Genomic DNA, 18,756 nt, shown 5'->3' on the forward strand with positions numbered 1-18,756 from the left:
ATTGCTACGTATCACTGCATTAGTCTCTGGACCTTATTAATGAGGATATAATTAATGAAGTTTGCCCCAGGCAATGGACCAGAGCCCAAATAATTACATTTTAGACAAATAATTTGGGCTTTGTTTTTCAGAGTATGGGGTGCTTATTAAAAATATCAATTCTCAGGTTCCAGCTCAGATCTTGAGTCAGGGAATTCTGGAAGTACGTGGACCTGGAATCTGCATTCCCAGGTGTGTTGTGTTCATAATGAAGTTTGAGATCCACTTATAAAAGAAAAAGAAAGTCGTTTATTGAATTTGTGTTGCACACAAGTAATAGATTGTTAATAGAACTTGCTCTATGGAAAAGTGTGCCAATACTCGTGTTTGGAAACAATGTATTAAAAAATACTTGATAAGCTTGGCTTAAGGTATAACTGGTTCTGTTTGATGTTAACAAGAAACATTCTCTACAAATACTTCAAAAGTTCAGTAGAAGTCCTTTTTATTTACATTATTTATAATTAGGCTGATCCTAGGAAAGATCTAAACAGTTATAAAAGGCAGAATGGACACGAAACATCACGAGCACATGTGCACTCAGTAAATATTTGCTGCATGAATGGTACACTTACATTTGCTTTATTTCCAAAATGAAAAGGCCAAGGAATGATTCTCCTAACCTCCCAGACGTTCCCCTTCTCAAATATCAGTTATATTCTGGCTGTTTGAATATGAGCAAATACAACATCTACAGTTTCTCTGAAACATTCAATAAATATGTATTGGTCATCTACTATGTGTCCAGGAGCTGTGCTAAAATCCAGAGATACAGTGGTGAACAAAACAGACTTAGTCTCTACCCTGATGAAGTTTTCCACCGTAGAGAGCTAGTAAGTTAGGTGTTTGGAGGAGAAGGTTAATTATTTGAGAAACAAGCAAAATTTCAGAAAAATAGAGGGAAATTCAAGCCCAGGCACCAGCTCGGCACGTACCTCATTGTTTAGCTTTTCAGGATGATGTATCTTGGGTTCCCAATGCTGTGGGTCAGAAAACACTTTCCATCCTCTCTAGTTATTTCATTTACTTCACTTAGAGTAGATCCTTAAATATTTGGAAGGGCAGATGAATTATGGTTTATCAGCAACATTTTAAAGCATAGTCAATAGGATTCTGTACACATCGTCTTCACTTCTTCCTCACTGCAATCTTGTTTCCCTCCCACCCCCACCCTCCTTCTCTGAAATTCTTCCACCAAGGTGACCTCTCTCCATCCAGTGAAGACTTTTCAGCCTTTCCCTCATCTGCCTTCTTATAGCCTTTGCTATTCCTGCTTTTCCTTGTCTTCCTTTGTAGATTTCCTTACTTCCCTGAAAAGCTGGTGTTCTAGCCAGGCACAGTGGCTTACGCCTATAATCTCAGCATTTTGGGAGGCCAAGGCGGGTGTATCACTTGAGGTCAGGAATTTGAGACCACCTTGGCCAACATGGTGAAACCCTGTCTCTACTAAAAATACAAAAATTAGCCAGGCATGGTGGCACATGCCTGTAATCCCAGCTACTTTTGGGAGGCTGAGGCAGGAGAATCGCTTGAACCCAGGAGGCGGAGGTTGCAGTGAGCCAAGATTGCACCACTGCACTCCAGCCCGGGCAAAAAGAGTGAGAGAAAGAAAGAAAGGAGAGAGAAAGGAGGGAGGGAGGGAAGGAGGAAGGAAGGAAGGGAGGGAGGGAGGAAGGCAGGAAGGCAGGCAAGCAGGCAGGCAGGCAGGAAGGGAGGGAAGGAAAAAGCTGGTGTTCCCCTGAGTTTCACTCTCAGCCCACTTTTCTTCTTACTCTACCGCTCAGTAATCTCATTACCCACACAGAGCTGGGCATCGCTGGAGAGCAATTTTCTGAGGCCCGTGTTCTACCAGACATCTTTTATTCCTTGTGCCATAGAAACTCCCTGCCCTGCCCAAAACCAGCTCTTCCTCCGATAGTCTCTATCATGGTGAATACTAGCTCCGGCTCCAGCCCCATCATCCAGTTGCCTGAAGCAGCTACCTAGATGTCCCCCTTCTTCATTGTTGTGTCACTCAATCCCTTCAACACGCTAAAGCCCAAGCATCTGAAATGTTTCCTTCACCCCTAGCCGCATCACCACTTAGCTCAGGCTCACATTGTCTTTCATGGCTTACTCAAACAGCCAATTCCCTAGCCTCCAATGTCCAGGTTTATTGTCCCTTTCGGTTTCTTTGTCTTATTCCAGGGAGGAAGTCAATGTCTTATTCTTCCTTGTATCTCAAACCTTAGGAAGGTGCATGGAACATGGAAAATGAATGAATGAATAAATTAATGTGCACAACTTTAACAAAAGTGCCGCCTAGCATAGCCTCATAAATGGAGAATGCTTTTGGTATTGGTGTTCATTTTTAATCTGTTTTCAACACTTTTTTCTTCACTTTTCCCGTAACTCCATATCCACTGGCATGTTTTAAGTCTCCTGATTGTTTCTGATTACGTTTGTTTTCCTTGGTCGAGAGCCTTGAATTTGCACTCTAATTTGTCTGAATTTAGCATCAGTTGTCAATAAAGCTAACTTGAAAAAGGCAGGGTGTGCAAGACTTAACACCGACGAAACCAGACTTCTTGTTTCAATTAAATTACTTAATATGGGACTTTCCAGTCCTCTATGGACCCATTAGCTAATAGACTGTTTTGAAAAACTGTCAGGAAAGAGAGGCTGCAGAATTCAAGAGACTTGAGTGAGTGACTAGGAGAGGAATGAAGCCTGAGGTCTTTCTTTATAACATTTTCATGTGGACATAAAATTTTTACATATCGAAGAGTTCAAGAATGACTTATTCTTCTTGCCCAGAATCATTAATGATATTCTCATGCTTGCAAATAATAATATAATAATATACTTTAATATACTTCAGTGTACTGTTCTCCAAACATTTTTAGTTCTAAATCTATGACCTCTCACACTTTTTAATTGACATCTAAAATTTGCAGTAGATATTATGTAAAGAGTATTGCAAACTGGATCTTTTTTAAAAAAAAATGGTTATACCACATTTTAAAATGTCTCCAGAGGAATATAAATACCATTGCTATTTTATACCCACTATTATACACTTTTTAAGAAAAATACATGTAGAAATACTCCCTAAAGGAAATTTTACATTTTTTTCTCCTTAATTCATATTTCATTGTAGTTCTACCCATAGAACTATTTCATAATAGGTTTTATATATAAAAGGCTTTTCACCATATCATTCTTTTTTTTTCCTATCATTCTTTTCTATGACAAAAAGAATGCATGTAGATTTTGATTTTAATAATGTGGTCACATTAAAGTATTTAAATTTTGGGGATTAATTTTTTTGGCTCTTTGGATTGATTACACATTAGAGTGAAGAACAGTATTTGATTTAAAAAAAGGCATAAATATACCCAGTAACACTGAAAAAAGAGGGCAAAATAGCATAAATATTTTATAAATTTAGTAAATAATTATTAAATACGAAAAGGTAAATTTCAATTATTTTCATCTCTTAAATAGATGCCCCATGAATGGAGTTTTTTAATTTTTGTTTTTGTTTTCATATATGAATATTACTTTTTCCTAGAAAGGAGACAGGGCTCAGCAGACATTCCCTACTGCGCATGTGTATGATTATATAGTATAATCACATATGCAATATATACTGTATTAGTCAGCTATAAAGAAATATCTGAGAATGGGTAATGTATAAAGAAAAGAGATTTAATTGGGTCACAGTTCTGCAGGCTGCACAGGACGCATGATGTCGGTCATCTGCTCAGTTTCTGGGGAGGCCTCAGGAAACTTACAGTCATGGTGGAAGTTGAAGTGGGAGCCAGCACTTCTCACATGGCCAGAGCAGGAGGAAGAGAGAGATAGGGGAGGTGCCACACCCTTTTAAACAACTAGATCTTGTGACATCTCTATCATGAGCACAGCACTAGGGGAATGGTGTTAAACCATTAGAAACTGCCCCCATGATCCAATCACCTTGCACCAGGCCCCACTTCCAACATTGGGGATTATAATTTGACATAAGATTGGGGCGGGGACATAGATCCAAACTATATCATCTATTATATATATAACTTATACTAAGGAAATGTGTTCACATAAATAGAATATAATACAATGTATTTTCTTAACAGCGATGTCTTGATTTCTTAAAATCCTTCAAACTTAGACGTGAAAAAAATCTAACAGCAATCATTATCAAAAATTATTTTTGGTGATATATTAGCTGTTAATGTAATTAGATTCTCCTTTAATTTTGGTCTAAAGAAAATTATGGGAAACAGCCTGACTTGCAAAAGGAACTGATTAGTCATTTACTTTTTAGTGAGGGTAACAATATTTAGAATTGTCCCTTTGCTTGGTGCCCTAGAGCCTTTGTTGTACTTTAGGCGATATACCACAATAAGAGTGGGTTGGATGGGAGCTATCACTTTCTTCTGTCAAGTGCAAGAAGACAGGCAGGAAAGGATAATCTGTCCATTCTATTGTAGGCACTTCCTCAACAGATCTCGTGGAAGAAAAGAAAAAATGGAAGTTGAGGATTTGTATATTGATTCCCCTAAAACTACCCTTGTACTCATACCTCTTGGAAAGCCTACGGGTAGCCCCCGAGGATTAGACATATGCTGATTTGAAGACCGGTTACCCAGAATTGCTGTAGTAGTTAAGATGAGAAATAATAAAGAATATTAGATCAGTGATTGAAGGAGCAAAGAGGAGTGGAACACACTTTGAAATAAAAGGAAGATGAGGACCTGCAAAAATTATTAGTACTGAACAGTTTTTTTCCATTTTTTCAAATATTCCATTTTTAATAATTATGTTCACTTCTGATTTTGATACCTAGATATGCATTAAATTATTGTGATTAAAGGCTTATGTAGAAAGTATCACTCCTATTGAGAAGTTAAGCCAGTTTCAAGTTCTTCTTTATAGTTTTTAAAAACAGAAAAAAGTCACATCTATACTAGTGTGGGTAAAACCTGGTCAATCATCCAGTCCTTCATTCATTCATAAATTAATAAACATTTAAAACTATGCTCTAGACCCACTGTAAGTGACTGTGGAAACAAAGATTAAATACCCCTCTCTTCCAATTACTTAGACTCCAGTGGGGGAGAAAATGTGCAGACAATAGCTACACCACATCTATTGGCTATATGAAGGCAGTCTGTCATGACCATGGCAAAAATAAAGAGCACAGGAAACATGTATGGTTTCACAAAGGAAACAGCATTTTATTGAAGCCTAAGTGACTAACAGTGGCCAGAGAAATAATATCTCAGGCTAAAGCAATAGCTATCTGGGAGTGGAAAGTAGCCTTGCATGTGGTAGATAGAACACATAGTTTTGTGCATTTCAAGCATAAGGTGTAAGGTAAAGGGATACTATCTGATGGGACAGGAAGAAGACAAAGATTGCAGAAGGCCTATGCATTGTGCCAAAGACTTTGAAGTTGTTTGTAAGTGACGAGAAATCTTTAAAGGGTTTAATGTGAAGGAATAACACAGACAGATTTGCAGGTTAAAATGTCCACTCTGATAGGAGCTGAGAAGATGGATCTGAGAGTGTGAATCTGAAGGGAGAAGGGAGGCCAGCGAAGAGACTATCACAATGTTCAGATGATGAGGATGTAAACCAAAGTGGTAACAGTGGGATTAAGAAGTGAGGCATGAAAGAAAATGAGGTCTTGTTGATGGACTTAATATACGGGAAGATAAACTGGGATACTCTCCAGTAGCTGTGCAAAAGTGATTTAAATACTAAAGAATTTAACTCACAAACACGAAGTCCAGAGGTAAGCAGTTCCAGGGCTGCTGAGTACAGTGGCTTAATAACATAATCAAGAATCCAGTTGCTTTCCATTTTGTGCTCTATACTGCAAAGATTTGACTTGCATCCTGTGCTTGCCCCTCATGGAAGCTGCCAGAGCCTCAGTCATCACGTCCTTGCCTAACCACAATAAAGACCTGAATGGTAGTTTCTCCTGGCATGTCTCTTTTCATCAGGGAATAAAAACTTTTCCAAGGAGGCTGCACCTTGCCTCACAGTTACCTTATTGCCCATGCTTAAATCAGTAGCTTGCAAGGACAGTGGAATAACCAATTGGCTTGGACCAACCAACTTTCAACTCCACGGTGTGTAGAAAGGTCTATGAAGAACTTGAAATTCAATACCTGAACAAATTATGGTTCTGTTAGTAAGGAAGAATGGAGATCTTGACTCTCAGGAAGTAAGTGAACAGAGTCTGTTCAAATTCAACTTTCTGGTTGAGGTGAAAGGATCAGTGCTGTTCTGTTCATTGGGATAGCATCTATCAGAGGAATGATGAGTGGGAAGATATGAAAAGATTTGGAACATATAGAATTTGAGGTGCCTACAGGACATTTGGGGAATGTTTGATAGGCAGTTGAGTAGAGGGTCTATGAGTCAGGAGCAGAGAGCTAGTTGAAGTCGTAGGCATGAATGAAATTCTTAGTAGAAATGTGAGGAATGAGAAGACAGGGTTATGGAAAAAATTCCTGGGGAACACCAACCTTTAAGTGGAGAGCACAGAAAGAAAAATCACGAAAAGATATTGGAAGAGTGAAGCAAAATAATTGAAAAATATTTTCTCAAGAGTTTCAGAGGAAAAAGGGGTTACAGTGATAGTTTCATCAGGCTTTGCTATGTGCTCTGTCACCATTCCTCCAAACTAACATACAGCAAGTATAATGAAGTAGCTCGAAGTAAGAGTGAACAGGAAAAGTTGGTGGGTTGCATGGACAGGATATTTTTGATTTTGTTCAAAGCATTTTAGACAGGCCTCTTGAATTTTTATGTATATAGAGACAGAAAAGCTATACTCTGCTCCGAGGGAAGTGGACGTCTGCTATTTTAGCTCTCACTGGACACAGAATGCTGTCCTAGGAAGGTCGAAGAGGGGGTCTTTGGGCTGTGGAATCACGAGAGCATGATTGGTGTTTCGGGCAGCAGTCTAAAATCTTTATCTGAAAAAAAAAAAATTTAGGTACTGCCTAATGGCTGCAGAGAACAATGTCACTGGCTGTAAAATTCTAATGGATAGCTTCTGATTTCTTCCTTCCTTTCAAATAAAACTCATGGTCCTTTTTGCTCGGAGGGTTCTTGGGTTTTGATGTGATTTCAGTGTCACATTCTTCTGACAGCAACAGGGTCCAGAGGGTGGCAAGTGCCATTAACACCATTTTACAGGGGAGAACCCAGAGAATCCTGGGAGTGAGTCACACAGGGTCACAACATGGGCAGCTCAGGGCCCAGAAACCACGTTCTCCCTCCCATCCGCACATGGATGTACCCTAGAGAGAAGCAGCCCACGTGTGTATAAACGCACAGCTTTCCAAGCGCTTCCTCATTCATCTCCTTATTTAATTTAATGCTTTGCTGCCATCTTGCTTCAGCATTCCATTTCCTATCCTGAACTTATCCCAACAATTTCTTCAAAGATTTAGAACGTTGATTACAAATTCCCTAATGATGCATTTGCTGTCCAGAAGTCAAAGTAAGTAATGATAGTATCATTTCTTCTCTGTTGAAAACCTTTTTAAGAAAACATAATATAACTTTTCCAGATGAAATTAAGCTTCTCCTGGAACAAAATGATAGTCAATGTTCCACTCAGGCAATGTCACTTGGAAAAGTAAATGAATCCATTTGGATTTCAAACTTCTGAGTCATGTGGGATGCCCTGATCTTTCTGCTTTGAAGTTGCAAGTCACTTCCTATTATTTCCATGACAGTTCAGAAGATTTATAGTTGGAAATTCTTATTTTTCCTTTCCTCATGTTTTAATTTCTCTCACTTCGGGTAAGTTGTAATCATTTATTTTCAGTCACATAGCCATGGCATTTGAGCTTGATGTACAATCAGAGAGATGCAAATTAAAATCATCATAAGATGCCATCTCAAATGTTTCAGATAGGCAAAAGGCAATGAATCTGGTAACACCAAAAATTAGCAAATATGTGCACCAGCAGGGACTCACATATTACCCAGGGGAAAGGATACTGGTACTGGCATTTGGAAAGCAACTCGGCACAACTTAGTCAAGCTCAAGTTGTACATATCCTGTGACCCAGCATTTCCACTGCCCAGTGCCTCCTCTAGAAAACTCTAACAGATGGGCATAAATAAACACATGCAAAAATGTTCAGTGCAGCACTATTGGCAATAGTGAAAAACTAGAAGCAAAAAAACTGTTCCTGCATAAGCTGAATGAATAAACTGTGCTTTAATATTCAGTGGTGGGGATAAACAGGCTCCTTCTACAAATATCCATGTGCATAAAATCCCAAACACATATCTCTTGGGGAAAAAGTTGCAAAAGAGTGTGATATAATTTATGTAAAGATTATCGGCTGGGCACGGTAGCTCATGCTTGTAATCCCAGTACTTTGGGAGGCCAAGGCGAATGGATCACTTGAGGCTAGAAGTTCGAGACCAGCCTGGCCAACATGGTGAAACCTTGTCTCTATTAAAAATACAAAAAAAAAAAAAATAGCCAGGTGTGGTGGCGGGCGCCTGTAGTCCCAGTTACTCGGGGGGCTGAGGCAGGAGAATGGCGTGAACCTGGGAGGCGGAGCTTGCAGTGAGCCAAGATCGCACCACTGCACTCCAGCCTGGGCAACAGAGCAAGACTCTGTCTGGAAAAAAAAAAAAAAAAAGATTATCCACAGACACAAACATACTCTGATACACAGAACATGAGCAGCAAAAGCATCAACAGGAACGACGAATACCAACTTTGGGATGCTGGTCATCTCAGTGAGGGATGAGGAGATAGGAGAGCATTTTAGCTTTACTTATATTAACGTTTTCAAAACTGAAAGAGAGATTGCAAAATAAAAATGGGAAATGTCAGTATTGTTTTCATCTTTCTGGTGAGTACCTATTGTTATATTTTCTGTTTTGCTCTCTGTTTGAAATGTTTCATAGTTAGAAATTTTAAAATTGAAAGCTACTTTTCTGGCAAAAGAGTTCAACACTAAAGAGAAGGCAAAGATTGAATTGGATAGAAAATGTTTGGAGCAGAACTTAGCAAAGTGTTTCTGTAAAAGCCCAGAAAGTAAATATTTTAGACCATGGGCATTATATTATCAGGTCTCCACCACTCACTCTGCCCTTATAGCACCAAAGCAGCCATAGACTAAATGAGTGGCTGCGGCTGTGTTCCAACATAACTTTATTTACAAAACAGATCTCAGGTTGGGTTTGGCCTGTGGGCCATAGTTTGCCTTAGTTTATAGAAGCTGGGGGTAAGTGGTTTCAGCAAGCAAGCAATCTTTGGCTGCGAGGATGATCCCTGATCCCAGGGCCAAGAAACATCGACCTCTGTCTCTAAAGGTTTAATTGAAGAGCCAGACCGCCACCCTCCCAGCCCAAGAATCCAAGTCATCGATGAAGTGCCTTTAGTAGCTGAGGCCGTGGCAGTACTAAACCTCATAAAAATGACCTCTGAAGTGTAATCTTGTTGGGAGTTTTGTTTGGTTCTGCCATGGTTTTCACTTGGGTAATGGGAGCAAGTTTATCCCAGATGTGCCTATCAGTATTCAGCTATTCAGCCCTGGGGACTTCCCTTCAACTTTCCAAGAATGCCATAAAATCCTCAGGTCGTAGAAAAAGTTTCAGCCCCACGCCATTCACCATTCCTGCACAGCCCAGGGCTAACTTGATTTGACTTCTAAAACTCAAGAAGGCCACTCTTGGAGTGAGTTCATCAGCTTAGCTGTACCCTTTGCCATTGGTCACTTGCATTTGCCTGTCAGGAAGGATGACTCAGCACTACTGTATTCTTTCCTAGAAATCAGGAAGTTTTATTGTTCAAGCTCCTGTTGTAGAACCCCTGTTCAGGTCTTGCCACTTTTAGGAACGGCTGATAGAAGGGGCCTGTGATGGATTCTTTAGCTGCCTAAATACTAGCTTGCTTTGGCCTGTGCAGTCCTTATTCTGGTATCTACAGAGGCCAGGCCTGAGGGCGTTCACTTAAAAGGAAAGCACTTCCACTACCTCTCTCTTTGCACAACCAACTTTGGCCAACCCAGTCTGCTTAGACCATCAGCATTTACAGTCCTGGCACCCCTTGTAAATTGAGAACATGGTCAGGCCAGAAAGATGGTTAATGAAACCAACAGGATTTATTTATGAGTTTCTTCTGATACAAGCCAAATACAAGATGTGAGAATAAAATGAAGTATCCTCGTGCTGTCGTTACCGGCAGGGGTGGCAACATTCCTGAGAGGTTAATTGTGTGCCAACCATTTTTCTGATTAGCAAAGTGGTTCAGGACAGAGTGGGACTTTCTATAAAGTGCTAAATTCAGCTCCTGGCGGGGCCGCTGGCATGCTTGTGCAGGGATGGTGAGCGAACGGACAGAGGCAAGCAAGAGAACGGACGTTCTCTCCCCTGGTGAACTCTGCACAGCCAAGGGCCAGCAGTGTAGGTGCCGTTAGCAGTTGCTGGCTCAACTGCCTGAATGCTCTGAAGTAGGAGGATACAGCCTTACAGTCACTGCGGGTCACCATGGCCGAACACCTCTTGCCTACTTACCTGTCTGACAGTGAGATGCCAGATCCTTGGCCATCTTACTATTGCTATGTGTGAAGAAGAAAAGAAATGAGATGTAGGAAAGGAAAGAGAGAAGAAACTGACTTCGCCCCAGCCATCGAGATTTCCTCAACCACTTTTCCCCCTTCCTGAAAGTTGAAGGTTTGCATTTTTGCTTAGCTTCCCGTGAGACCTAACTTCTAAGGATGATTGCCAGATGTTTTGAAAACATGTTAATGAGTTCAAAGAATGCCCAGCACCACATCTAATACTATTGGCCCTAAGAGTTTTTGCCTCAAATTGATCTGATTTAGCTCTGTCAGCTCTGTCTTAGCTCTGTTCTCTCTGATAAGATCTAGGACCTGTTGAAGGAAAGCGTGCATTTTTGAGTCTACCAACCATGCATGTGAAGCTGTTACTGGAACTAGGAATTGAGGACCAGACTGACTCTGTCAATCTTTCCTGGCTGGGACTTGCAAACTCTTGGTTATATTTACTCAGAATGTTAATAATTTCGGAAATTATTAAAATGGAACCAAAATACTTTCTTTTTAAGAGGCTATTGAGATCACAAATCATTCCACAAATATAATAAGCTATGTAAGCTGAGCGAGTCCAATACTTGACACTTGGCCTGAGCCAGCTGGAAGCGTGGCCATTTTCATATGACATTTCATGTGTGCAACTAAGGAGGCATGAGAAAAACCCTTTAAAAATGAGGCGTTAAAATTTTAATAATTGTGCTGGACAAAATGTTTTTGCAAAAAAAAAAAACTTCTTTTTTTTCTCCTTTCTGCTTTCAATTTTTTTTTTTACTCCCTTTGCCCAGCGTCATCGACAGTACCAAACCCCTTTGCTTTTGCCCATATCATCGCCCTGAGGAATCCTGTTCAGATTTCAAGGGACCCACTTACTTGTGACTTCCTAAGCTCCTCCTGCTCCTTCTCCAGGTAGAACCGATGCTTTTCCCTTTTGCCCTCACTATCCTTTGTGGCCACTGGATCCCATCAGAATTAGGTGAGGCAATTTTTAGAAATACAGATCTGAAACCCCACCCCAACACTACTGACCCAGAATGCTTTGGGGCCTGTATCAAAAGATCTCATGTACTCCATAAATATATATACCTATTATGTACCCACAAACATTAAAAATTAAAAAAAATTTAATTAAAACTTTTTAAAAAAAGAATGCTTCTTGAGCCCAGGAATGTGCACTGTAAAGTACCACAGGTGATTCAGATGCCGATGGTCACAGGATCACTACCACAAGGACCCAGGCCATTCTTCCTAAATACCTTTGTCACGCAGTCACGTGCATGCCTTTCTCTAGCTTCTTAATTACAGACTTGTTGAAGGCAATGACCTGTATAGTATCCATATTTCGTTCAACATTTTTTTTTTTGAGATGGAGTTTCACTCTTGTTGCCCAGGCTGGAGTGCAATGGCATGATCTCGGCTCACTGCAACCTCTGCCTCCCGGGTTCAAGCGATTCTCCTGCCTCACCCTCCTGAGTAGCTGGGACTACAGGTGTGTGCCACCACGCCCAGCTAATTTTTTTGTATTTTTAGTAGAGACGGGGTTTCACCATTTTGGCCAGGCTGGTCTCAAACTCCTGACCTCAGGGGATCCGCCCACCTTGGCCTCCCGATGTGCTGGGATTACAGGCATGAGCCACTGCGCCTGGCCTTAACACATTTATTGAGTGCCTACTGTACACCAGGCACTGTTCTGAGAGCAGGAGACATGGCAATGAACAAAACAGGCAGGCTTTCTCTCTTGGACCTTACATTCCCAGGAGAAAAGTCAGACAAGAAAGACAAGTGTGATTATGAAATACTATCTCGTTAGATGATAAGTTCCCTGGAGGAAGATAAAGCAGGGAAGGAGGAGACGGTGACGTCCACGATGGTGGTGAAGGTAACTCTAAGCCTTCGCTACAGAGGTGGTAACCGAGCAAAGAGTTGAAGACTGTGAGGAAGAAGGCCAAGTAGACATTTGGGAGAAAGACAAGGTAAGGCTCTAGAGCACAAGAATGCCAAGCTCATTCTAGAAACAGATAGGCTGTTTCCAGTATGGCTGGAGCAGAGTGAGCAAGTGGGAGAGAGGACAGAGGAGGCTGGTGAGATGCAGGGGAGTGGGGAGATCTTGTAAAGGCTCGTCCGACCCTGTGAGAACTTTGCCTTAGCCTGGCGCAGTGGCCTGTAATCCCAGCACTTTGGGAGGCCGAAGCCGGCAGATCACTTGAGGTCAGGAGTTCGAGACCAGCCTGGCCAACATAGTGAAACCCTGTCTCTACTAAAAATACAAAAATTAGCTGGGCCTGGTGGCGCGCGCCTGTAATCTCAGCTACTTGGGAGGCTGAGGCAGGAGAATTGCTTGAACTTGGGAGGCAGAGGTTGCAGTGAGCTGAGATCGTGCCACTGCATTCCAGCCTGGTGACAGAGTGAGACTCCATCAAAAAAAAAAACAAAAACAAAAACAAAAAAAACCTTTGCCTTATTCTCTAAGATACTGGAATTCACAAAGCCTATCACAGTGCTTACTCCAGAATAAACGTTCCATTTATACTTGATGAATAAAGGAATCATCTCCAAGGTGGCATGCAAAGGCCTCTTGTGGTTTAGACTTAGACTAAGATTCAGAGAAATAATTTTAGCGTAGATATTTTAACGTAAATATTTTTAACAAAGAGGCAGCTATACTCACCCAGAGCTCAGATTCTGGAGCCGGGATGCCTGGATTCAAATATTTCACATACTGGCTGTAGAATCTTGGCAGCCTGTCAATGCCTTAGTGTCCTCATCCATAAAATGAAGAAAATAATAGTACCTACTTCATAGAACTCTGATCATTAAATACGTCTATACATGAAAGTAAACCATAAGTGTCTGATGTACTTTGAGAATCAATAAATATTTGCTATTACCATTAGCATGGATATATTTAAGACGTAAAAAATTCAAACATTTAACATACTTAATATTCAATTTTAGTCATTTCTATATACTCATGATTGATAAATATAACGTAACTGATATATACTATATTACTATATGATACATATGACGTATATATAATTGTTACATGTCCATTTTAGGGTATGCATGTTAAAAGAATGGGAATTCATGGAGTCCCAGAGAAGGTAAAACAGAAAATGAGTAAACATAAAGATGATGATGATGATGTTGGTAACAGCTACATTGGTAGTTGCCGTTGTAAAAAGAGATCAGAGTCCTCAATATTGCTGGGTATTAGTGTTCCTTGGGGCTACTACTAAAAATACAAAAATTTAAAATGTGAATTACACTTTGAAGTCTATCTTTCACTTTAGTCAGACTTTGGCTTGCCCCCTGCAAGCCACGCTTTAGATAGCATAAGAATAATTTCTCTCCAATTCTCATTCCTATTGAATTTGTGTCATAGTCTCCTAATACAAATGAGATGACACTTTGCATTGTCATCAGACGGTTTTAATACAGCTAGGGAAATTTCTATTTATTTATTTATTTATTTATTTTGTTTTTCTGAGCCGGAGTCTCGCTCTGTCGCACAGGCTGGAGTACAGTGACGCCATCTCGGCTCATTGCAAGCTCCGCCTCCCGGGTTCACGCCATTCTCCTGCCTCAGCCTCCCAAGTAGCTGGGACTACAGGCGCCCGCCACCATGCCTGGCTAATTTTTTGTATTTTTAGTAGAGACAGGGTTTCACCGTGTTAGCCAGGATGGTCTCGATCTCCTGACCTCGTGATCCGCCTGCCTCGGCCTCCCAAAGTCAGCTAGGGAAATTTCTTAATTCACACCTGGGAATTAGTTTCTACTAGGAGACTCTAATTTATGACTCATTTGAATGATTTGAACATCTGTGTGCAGATGTTAAATACTAATGTTATTATTCATATGTAATAATACAGATGCAACTAGTAATTTTCCTAGCCTATGTCCAGTTCTATCTTTAATACTCATTTTTAAAGAAACTTGTGAACGACACCCATCTTCTCTCTACTTTGTACTTACTAATTTTTGTAATCATATCCATGTCTGCTGGTTAACATTGATGGCTCTGGAGGTAGATGCCTGGCTGGCTTCAAATCCTGGGCCATTGTTTAGTGGTTGTGTGACCTCAGGTAAATGACTCAACTTCTGTGGGCCCCAGCCTCAGTTTCCTTCACTGTAAAGTGACCCCTTCACTGTAAAGGGGTCATAATACCACCTCCAACCGAAGGCTATTTTTAGGATGAAATGAGATATACATGTAAATGAGATGTACTCTTAGGACAGCACTTGGCACAAAGTAAAACACTGTAAATATTGAGTATTAACTATTATTGGTACTTCTGCAAACTGGCTTGAGGTCTCTCTTCCCAGCATTTGCTTTGTACTTCTGTAACTGTTCAACACGCGTGTTTTCTAACTGCATTTACTGCATAAGTTACTGGCCATTTTGTCCGCCTCCTTGCCTTCCAGGCATTATTTGGGGTGCAGTCCTAACTGCCTACACTTGTACCATTTAATGCCTTTTCACCTCCAGCTGCCCCTGGGCAGCCATCAGTCTGCCATGCCCCACCTGACTGTCACTGCTAGTAAAACCGTACAGCATTAAAAAGACGTGGTGGCTCACGCCTATGGTCCCAGGGCTTTGGGAGGCTGAGGCAGAGGAGCGCTTGAGGCCAGGAGTTCCAGACCAGCCTGGGTAACATGGTGAGATCCCATCTCTACAAAAAAAAAAGAAAGAAAGTAGATGGGCGTGGTGGTGCAAGCCTGTAGTTCTAGCCACACAGGAGGCTGAGGCAGGAGGATCCCAGAGTTTGAGGCTGCAGCAAGCTACGTGCCCCTGCACTCCAGCCTGGGCAACAGAGCCAGACCATGTCTAAGATAAAAAGATAAGTAAGATTGATCCCGTACTCTGCAGCCCTTCACAGCCGGCCCCTCTCTTTTCTCGTTGCAGGATGTTCTGGAAGCTTTCCCTGTCCTTGTTCCTGGTGGCGGTGCTGGTGAAGGTGGCGGAAGCCCGGAAGAACCGGCCGGCGGGCGCCATCCCCTCGCCTTACAAGGACGGCAGCAGCAACAACTCGGAGAGATGGCAGCACCAGATCAAGGAGGTGCTGGCCTCCAGCCAGGAGGCCCTGGTGGTCACCGAGCGCAAGTACCTCAAGAGTGACTGGTGCAAGACGCAGCCGCTGCGGCAGACGGTGAGCGAGGAGGGCTGCCGGAGCCGCACCATCCTCAACCGCTTCTGCTACGGCCAGTGCAACTCCTTCTACATCCCGCGGCACGTGAAGAAGGAGGAGGAGTCCTTCCAGTCCTGCGCCTTCTGCAAGCCCCAGCGCGTCACCTCCGTCCTCGTGGAGCTCGAGTGCCCCGGCCTGGACCCACCCTTCCGACTCAAGAAAATCCAGAAGGTCAAGCAGTGCCGGTGCATGTCCGTGAACCTGAGCGACTCGGACAAGCAGTGAGCGCCGGGCCGGACGCAGCTCAGCCCCGCGCGCGCCCGGCCGCTGGGTGGCGCCGCCGCCGCCTCTGTCCCTGCCCTCCGAGCCCACTCTCACGCTGCCTGGTGTTCCCCCTCAGCAGCAAGCACTTCTCTTAGGGCTGACGGTGTCCTTGTCACAAACGTGGATCGCAAGTGGAGCTTTTGCTGATGTGTTCCTGACCGACCCCGGGTCCCACCTGTGCCCCCTAAACCAGGTGGTGGATCAGGCCCGAAGGAAAATGCTGGAAAACCACCACCGCCACCCAGCAGTCAGAGAGGAGCTTTCAGGGTGATGCACTGTAAATCCGGCATTGATGTTTCCACCATGTGGAAAAGCAAGGATTTCCCCGGCCCCGCCCTGCACTCCAGCTCGCCCCTTTCCCGCGCGAAGTGAAGGATGCGTCACTTTTCTGAGCGGCCCCTCAGACCTCTCCTGCTGGTCCCTGGACCTCTGGCTGGGAGCGCTCATTCTTGTGACTGGCAGGCTGCCCTCGGTTGCTGCTGTGATGAGGATATGTGCAACCTCCATAAATATGTCGGTGGACGGGGCGCCTCCTAATAAGCCTGATACCAAGAAGACAACTTGAGCCACTTGGATCCCGAAGTGGGCTTCCCGGGAAACCTTGAGCAGAGCAGGCTACACAATCCCCCATCCTCAAGTCCCCACCGCCTCTTCTTCCTCACTGTCCCCGCCCCCTATTTGTGGACTAAAGATGAACTCTGGTGTGCATGCTCTTATTGCTGCAATTAGAATATTATCACACACAAAGGTCTCTGTATTAACGCTGGTTTTATAAGTGACCGTATATTGTAAAGAGCTGTTAAAAAGTATTATAGACCTATTCATGTATTATTTCACATGTTTTGACTCTGGCTTGCAGCACCATTCGGAGTAAGGATGACAGCAGGCCCAGAAGGTGTTTTACTCAGAAAAAAAAAATGCCTGGTCAGCAATTCACTGTCATGCACCTATTTTTAGATTGGGCAGGGAGATGGGAGGAGTCGTGATTTTTACTTTGAATATTATTTCACTGAAGTTACTAAGCATTGCAGCACAATGTAGAAATTGGCTTGGGATGGATAGGTATAGGGAAGGGCATTCGTTGGGAAATTGATGACCGGAAACTAGAAAGCCCCTATAATGTGGAATATGCATATGTGGGGTGAAACCGTATACTACTTTCACTGCCATGACACTAAGCAAAAAATATTTCCTGTTAAAAGAAAGAGAAAAAGAAAGGGATATTGAAAAATATAAGGAGTTGAGTCGCTTTGTGGTATAGAAGGGAGTAAGGAATAAAAGATATAGAATAGTAATCTAGTTGAACTGTTCTGCACAAAACATGCTTCCTTTTCAAAGAATAGACTTCAAAAGGGACGAACAAACATTAGGTCACCTTTTGTTTTTATAATGAATTGTTGACGTTTCCATGCTGTGGTCTCTTGATATACGGAAGTAGACGTAACTTATTTTCCAGCGAAATTATATACTTCTTCTGGGATCCTTTGCTCAGTTGCCCCAGGAAGGCTTCCCTGTGAGTAATGCTTATGGAATCTGACAAATGTGAATGAGCTGCCATTGGTGGGAATCAGTAAACTTGGAAAACCTTTCACTGATGATTCCCCGGTAAGTGCTCCTGTGAGGGGCCACTTCCCTAGTATGTGAGAGAGACCCTCTGCAAGCCGCTGTGGGGACTTAGCTTCCTGATACTAGGTAGTGATGGTGGATCTAGAGACATTCACTTGAAGAGCAAGGATTGGGGTGGGGTGGGTTGGTGAATCTATCTCAGGCCACTGCACTGCAAGGTGCATTTCTGTCATTTCTGCAACACCATGAGACCTGAGCAAGAATGTGCTGTGGCAGAGGGGGTCTTGGTTTCATAAATGGGTATATACAGCCTGAACTCAGGAGGCAGAAATCAAAAGAAATCCTTGAGGGCTGGAACCTGAGGATAGAGCGAAAATGGAGAGAAGGGTGTTCAAGGTCAGGAGTGATTTTTGCATTTGGTGGAAAACCTCAAGTCAGACTCAGTGGCAGAACATGCAGCAGAAAAGCTGTGAAGGAAGGAAATTTACGTGATTGTAATGGAGGCTGGGGTGGATTGGGAGGTGAGTGGAGGAGAGTCTCTGACCAGCTGCAGAGCCAACCCCTATCATTTTATTAACATGGAACCCACACAGATAGGGGAGGGATTAAGCTAAGAACTTACAGAATGCAAACACGAGCACACTCTCTTCGAACCCAATTGTGGGTGTAGCAATGAAAGCAATATGATATGCTGCAGTGTGAAGCTCCTTCTGGGGTTATCGTATGTACAAAGTTTACCTTATAATGGCTCAAATTGTATTTAATTTTTTGGTTTTGTTTATAAATGAAGAAAAGCTATAAGTATAATGTAATTATTTTATAGGTATACTATTAAATTATAGAACAAATAAAGATAATCTAGGGTTATATGTGATCCCGGTGTGACGTGCCATAAAAGTGGAATTTTTAACTTGTTGCAGTGAGCTGTGAAGCAGCACTGTGCGTTCAGAGTGTTTTTGTTCAACCATGGTGAGTTCAGCCTCTAGCTTATGTCACATGATCTCCTCTGGGGTCTGGAATCTTCTAAGAGAAATAGAATCAGGCATCCAAGGAGCAGAAGTGATGGAGGTGGCCCTCAATCCTGGTCTTTGGAAGCTTCCAAGCCTCTTCCACAT

The 18,756-nt window shown here is 42.4% G+C and overlaps 1 protein-coding gene across 1 annotated transcript in view; it reads left to right on the forward strand.

Annotated features, from left to right (window-relative positions):
- The window catches only part of GREM2 (gremlin 2, DAN family BMP antagonist), a 124,620-nt gene extending 106,105 nt beyond the window's left edge, over positions 1-18,515 (forward strand). The window contains exon 2 of the mRNA XM_003824523.5: positions 15,529-18,515. Coding sequence (XP_003824571.1) covers positions 15,530-16,036 — 507 coding nt within the window. The 5' untranslated portion in view covers position 15,529 and the 3' untranslated portion in view covers positions 16,037-18,515. The remainder of the gene's footprint in view (positions 1-15,528) is intronic.
- The last annotated feature ends 241 nt before the right edge of the window (positions 18,516-18,756 follow it).

The sequence above is a fragment of the Pan paniscus genome, chromosome 1 (assembly GCF_029289425.2).
Source record: "Pan paniscus chromosome 1, NHGRI_mPanPan1-v2.0_pri, whole genome shotgun sequence".
NCBI lineage: Eukaryota > Metazoa > Chordata > Mammalia > Primates > Hominidae > Pan > Pan paniscus.